The sequence below is a fragment of the Pygoscelis adeliae genome, unplaced genomic scaffold, assembly GCF_000699105.1.
Source record: "Pygoscelis adeliae isolate BGI_AS28 unplaced genomic scaffold, ASM69910v1 Scaffold151, whole genome shotgun sequence".
NCBI lineage: Eukaryota > Metazoa > Chordata > Aves > Sphenisciformes > Spheniscidae > Pygoscelis > Pygoscelis adeliae.
The window spans coordinates 833,945-840,481 of record NW_008824036.1 but is presented as its reverse complement, the minus strand read 5'-3'; the positions used below and the strand labels follow the sequence as shown (position 1 = coordinate 840,481).

At 46.3% G+C, this 6,537-nt stretch overlaps 1 protein-coding gene across 1 annotated transcript in view; it reads left to right on the top strand.

Moving 5' to 3' along the window:
• The first annotated feature begins 1,694 nt into the window (after positions 1-1,694).
• Positions 1,695-6,537, top strand: part of CRTAM (cytotoxic and regulatory T cell molecule) — a 14,393-nt gene continuing 9,550 nt past the window's right edge. Inside the window, exons 1-2 of the mRNA XM_009333423.1 lie at positions 1,695-1,743; positions 5,081-5,227. Of these exons, the coding sequence (XP_009331698.1) occupies positions 1,695-1,743; positions 5,081-5,227 (196 nt within the window). The remainder of the gene's footprint in view (positions 1,744-5,080; positions 5,228-6,537) is intronic.

Sequence of the window (6,537 nt, the reverse complement as noted above, 5' to 3'; positions counted from 1 at the left end):
CGCATCCCATTTCGGGATGCCCACCTGGATGGGGTGTAAGCCTCAGAAGCATCAAGGAGAAAGGGGAATTTGAGCTACATTTTTTTTTTCCCTCCACTGAAGATGAAGTTCATTTATTTGACACCAGATGGCACAAAACCATCTCAAGTCTGGTTTTCCTTCCACTGCACAGGGACGGAGTTTTCCCTCTGGGTCGGAGGCAGGTGGCTTCACTGTCTCTGCTGCTTGATGGCTTTTTTCCCCAAGTTATTTTACTGTCAGGTTTAGATGTGTGGAACTGGAAGCACAACTTTTAAACCAAAGCAATGCTTACCTTTACAACACACACCACCTTTCTTGATCCGGATTTTTTAATCCAACAGTAGTTTTATCAGTCAGCGAGACTCTTCCCTTTCAAACCAACTATCTACATTAAACTTTATGGCCTACAGCTCTGTTTTCCAGTAAAACTGATTATATTACGATTAACATAAAAGCCATCTCTTTTATCAATCAAATTATACGTTAATAGAATGACACCCTTCCATGCACCTGAAAGTTTAATAGAAACAGGTTCTAAGAAATTAGAAGTGAAATGCATAATGTATTTATAATTAACCATTTTGTCCAGTTCACTCAAACCTGCAAATGCACACAGTTTTTAAACCATATTTCTTATCTTACTAAAGTCAGCTCATTTTGACAGTGTTAGTCGTTTGCACTAAATGTTGGACAGTTGCAGAGAAGTGCCAGAAGAGGAGCTGCCAAAGTCTTCTTGGAAATCAGCACACGCGGCTACGTCACGAAAAGAGGCTCTGCCTACCACAGGCTTGGATAAATCTTGTCATGTTACCGGACACCACACATCCAGGAGACCCAAAAAGCTTTGCTATGCCCCAGATTGCTCCTGAAATAATCAGACCTGCAAGGGGACACGGGAAACCCAGATTCTGCCACCGGTCCTCTGGGACCTCCTTGATGTAATCAACCCTCTGCCCCGTGCTTCAGCGCTCAGCGAACCTTTCACAACCACCTCACCAATACTCTTCATTCCCCAGAGAGCCACAAACCGCACACAGCGAATTACCTTTCTCTCATTGTTTGTTTTGCCAGGATCCCTGCAAGCAGAGCAATGCAAACCTCCCATGCACGCAGCGGTCCAAGATGCAGAGTGACACAAGACTCTCTTTCCAGGGATTTAAGCAGCCTTGCCAATTACTGCACTACAGCGGTGTCCACCAAATATGCTCTGCCTTCCTGAGAGCCTCCCCATCTTGGGGAATTAAAGCCTGCACACAGTGCACCTGTAGGATCGCCGCAGCAGGGGTCCCCGGTGGGGTTACCCCCGGCCCATGCTTCTCTTAACCTTTACCTGCTTCCCCCCCGTACACATCTCTCCCCATCTCCCCGGCACGGATGCTGAGGGAGACAGAGCTGGAGGGGGCGGCAAGGTGAAGCACCCCCAGTCCTGTCGCCCACCAGTTTCATTTTAGGGACCTGTGGGGTCACCGATTTCTCAGCAGTCGCCAACACGTAGGAAACATGAGGTGGGGGAGAAGAGAGTGGAACACCAGAGAAAAGGAAAGGAGGCAGAGACCCCGGCAGTGATGAAGTCATGGTAAATCTGCTCCCCCCGTGCTGAAAAGGGACTGGCTGCACAGCAGCCCCAGCAGAGAGAGGAAGTCAGCACAGACCGCCTGCACCCACACCGCAACATGACTTTCACCCGGGTGCTACCCGTCGCGGCTCTGTTCCTGATGCAAGGTAAGCGATACGCGTTGTCTTACACAATCTCCCCTTTGCAAGCAGTCCAGCTTGGAGAACTCGATTTCCAGCGTTTCAGCACACCACGCTTTGCTGTTGTTGTTTTCTCGTTGACAATGCCGTATTGTCACCCAATTCCCGAAGCACGCTGGTGCTGAATTCCAGCTGATTCCTAAACCCAGTATCAATGAGACCAATTCACCTCCTAGCAGCTGGCGGCATGCTTGCGATGGCAAAGCGTTGGGAAATCAAAAGATTCTCCCTTAAATTTGGACAGCGGATCACTGCTTACTTTCCATGGCTTAGATATCTGTGTATGCCTTTGTTCATGTATTGTGTAAAAAGAAGCTAATATAAGAAGTCAGAGTGATTTAGAAAGCACTTGCAAAGTACTTTGAAAATGAAAAGCACTTTAAATGCTCAATCTCCTTACTCCTACTAGAGGATGTAGCTTATACCTACTTTGCTAATCTCCTGTTTTTCATACACAGGAGAATGTGAGAGATTCACATTTGACCATGTCAAACAGGGAAAGATTTAAGTAAGGAAAGCGGCAAGACAGCTATCTACAGCTCAGCATTCTTGCAGGCTTCGCTCCCGACTCCTTTGCAGGAGGAATGCACACGCGAGCCTGGTGCTGGCCGAAGCAACAGTCCCTCTGCCTTCTTAACAAATGCTGGAGCAGAAACCATAGCAGTGCTATCGCTGACGCTTTGCTAATACTTTCGCACACAAAGATACTGTTAACAGAGACCACATCAAATCTCAGTGTCTAAACAGCGACAAAGCATTCTGTAATACCGTATGCTTAGGATATTTCATTACCATTGATTGTGTTTCACAGAAGCCAGGCCTTAAGGAGCCGTCAGTTATATTCTAGCTGAACTAGCACTCGCAGTGCCCTTTAGAGTTGCTCTAAATCAGCAGCTTCCACTCTGAGCGTACAACCCCTCTTCCCCCAATATTGCCACAGACTCCCGCACGATGAATCTGTACCTGCTGGCAACTGCTAGCTGCTCTTGGCCATCCGAGTTAATTCGGACTCCCACCTGCAGGTCGGCAGCCACAGGTCAAAAATAACTCGTTAAACAGGATGTCTCTATAGGCTACAGTTTTAAAGATCACTCTGAAATGATGCATTGAGTGCATATCACCGCAACGAGTTCTCTGTGCACTTTCTGATGGCTAAAATAATGGCAACCAGAGGCATGAATCATTCTGCTCAGTTGCATCCTGCAATCTCTAGCAAGAAATTGTTGCCCTTTCTTGCCAAGAAGGTGGATATATCACCACCAGGTGGATATATACTTCATGCCAGACTAATTTTTCCAGGTAGCCAGGGCACTGGGATTCACACGGTACAAGAACCACTGTCCTCTGGAGCTGGCACGGGAGCATCTCCCACACCCCAGTGACTGCACTGTGGTGGGCTACAGTGGCTCGAAGACCACAGCCACGTCAAACTGCCCCCTATACAAGGAAGGAAATTTGACCTGTGAGTCATGGTCTGAACGAAGCCATGGTCTCTCATGGAAATTACGTATATGCTCTGTTCTGGGGGCTGCTTTTTTGTGTTTTAGAAAAGCAAGCAACACCCCCACCTTTTCTTGCTCAGTCTCTCTGCTCTCACCTCAAAAGGTGCAACTTGAAAGACCCCACAGCGCTATCAGCGACAGGAAACTGTCACTACGAAAAAAATACAGAAGGGCCCCATGCAAAAACCACAGACAAGGCCCTCTCTGCTACCTTAACAACATGCACCTCCCAAGACAGGTCTTCACAAGTGGAGCCCATGCAAGGAGGTTTTCCTTTTCTACCGCTCCTCTGCAAATGACCCCCACGGGGCACAAGCCCTGAGAAACCAGCTGAGACACTAACCCTCAGAAATGGAGGCGGACTCAAGAGGAAACGTAAGGCAAAGGCACTGATGTGCCATACGTGAGGGTAAATCAGTTACGGCCGCTCTAAGTTCAACAGGGCTTCACCGGCGTACAGCGATTCAGTGGAACCCGGCCTGTGGTGTCTCCTGGCAGCGTGCAGTAAGGATAGACAGCAGATCTGTATTGCAGAGTTTCTCCTTAGCTAAAGCAGCGTACATCATACTTACAAACTTGGAAGTAAAAATATTGAGATATTACAAGGAAATCTCTTCTATAGGCTTATAGGGTCCAAAGATTAGTTAGTGAAGAAAGAAAAGGTCCATGGTGTATTTGCTATTTGTGAAGTCCCAAGCTACATCACTGACCATTTTTCCATGCCACCTCTGGCCCAGGAAGTGTCATGTGTGCTCAAATCAAGGGTGAGGCATGGGATCCCCATGGGAAACTACTGTCTTACAGGGAGACAAGTCCTTCCTCTGATTTTAGTGGTAGAAGATCAGCAAGATCTTCTAAATCAGCAAGATCTTGCTGGACCTTCAGAAGGTCCAGCAAGAATGCCCCACAATAGCTTCATTTCTGGTCTATTTTAAAATGTTTTTAAGAAAATGAAAAGCTTTCCTGAAGCCCAGAAAGATTCGTTTCCCCAAACTGCAGTGCTCGTGTATGCAGTAAGAACTCGCAGCAGACAGCTACCTGGAAAATAAAATCAAAACACACAAAACAGGAATGAAAAATAAAACCCTCTTACTGCCTATTTACTTAACTCTGATCCAGGCACCGCTCTTAGTAATTTCTCCAGGGCGTGCTTTTTTCTGGAGAAGGCAATTCATTCCAGGTCATCAAATACTTTCACAAAGTGTATTATGTATCTTAGAATGTCTGGAGAGAAAAAAACACTTTGCTGCCTGTCTGTAAAATGCACTGGGAGGAGAGCGAAAGAGACTCCATTCTGTGCCAGGCCAGGTTTGCGGATCCTGCCTGCGAAAGAAGTTTCAAGCCAGTTCAAAGCAGCTGCAGCATTACACTTTCTGAATAGAGAAGTCTCATTTTTCAGAGGTGCTGATCATTCACTGCTCAATCAGGTTCAACAGCTCCAGAATGGAACATGCAGTAATGAAAATTAATGTTTGTGTTAACACACAGGAAAGACGTGCATTAAAAGGGTCTGCTATCAATTCTTTGCCGGCTTGTGTGGAATAACATCCAATAACTAAATCTGGTTGCGCTGGCAGGTGAAGATCACAAACCTTTGGTACAAATCTTACCTAGTGACTGTGATGACCTGTCTAATGACTGTGATTTATTTATATCAGTACAATGACACTGGCAAGTTTCCTAATGCAGAAAAACCTTTCACCCTTGAAAAAAGGAAAGTTGACATATTACTCTGTGCAAAACATTGTCACTTTACTTCATGTCACATTTTAATACTTGTTTTTTCCCCTCATCTCTGGCAGGGGATTTTCCAGGAGCTGGCAGTGAAACCATAACTCTAAAGGAAGGAGAGGACCTATATCTCCACTGTACCCTCAGCAGTGACGACGGTTCTGCCCGGCAGTGGTTAAACCCTCACGGGTTTGCAATTTTTCTGAACACCCAGCGGGGTAAGTGTGAAAACTGAATGCAGCACTTTCCACATGGGGCTGGAGGGTCACTCAGAAGTGGGCTTTCCTGGCTCCCACCCACGGCCAGTCTGACTCACCTGCTACCCAACCGCTCGAGATGGTTTTACCTTCAGCCCCTTTCTGGCAGGAAGCTGATGAAATGGAAACCCCCACAAGAGTGGTCTGGCACTAGAGCTTTTGACAATGAACTGTAGTTACCACCAGCACCAAGAGATTAGCACAAAAACCTACTCTTGCCTTACAAGAGAGACAGGAGCAGACGTGCCTGAAAGCCCTGGGCACTCCTCTGCTCATCGAGGAATTGGATGTAATGCATCATGAGGAAAATTTAGAAAACAAGCAGCGATTTCTAATATGCGCTGACAAAGCCAAAGTTACAATTACTGTGTTCCCTTCCGCTCCCTATACCTCATGTCTCTCTGTCCTTCTCTCTCCTCTCGTTGGTCCAAATTCAACAGATTTGCAAGATGAGGACTGCCTTAGTCGTCCTCATTTGTACAGTGCCTAGTCAGCGTCCCTGCTTGTTAAAGCCTTTGGGCTTTAACGATAATAATGACTGGGGTTTATCCAAATGACATTGGGTACCCAACTCCCATTGGAACTGCACAGGAACCAAGCATCCTCTTCGGTTGCTCTGGGAATCCCAGCCACCAGGTCTTGCCACCTGCATCAGACCAGCCTACTAATATTTCCCGCAAGTATTGCCAATATTTCTAAATGGAAAATGTCATGAGTAACTGTTGTTCTTATTTACTCAGTTACAAGAGCAAGTGGGATGAGTGTTCATTAGCAATTTTAAATGACTCACACATCTATATATTAGGAACTGTCTCCTGTAGAATCCAGGATCCCGAGTTCAGTACTCTCAGTATAATGCATATGAACCATTAGATTCAAATGGGATCCAAAAAACCTCAGTGCTGAGCCACCGACAGCTGATCAATATGGGAAACAGGGCTATTGCAACCTACTCTGTGCTGCTTTGACATCCAGGCTTCCAAAAACCACAGCAGGCTATGGCAGGGGTTCCTCTCTCCTGTTGCAGCCTATTAGTCCAATTGCACCCAAGAACTGCAAGACCTAGGAGGAATTCCCTGCTCCATCAGTTATCTCTACTTTTGACATATTTGTATGTTCTCAGCATTTCACACCGTAGAGGTAGATGAGAGTAGCAAGAATCCCTTCATTTATGTCAGTTCTCTACGGCATCTCCATCCTTTAATGGCTCTAGCCCTTTGGATGCTTAAAGTTTTGTTGAGTTGACCCAGCAATTTAATAAGGTTAGGGAA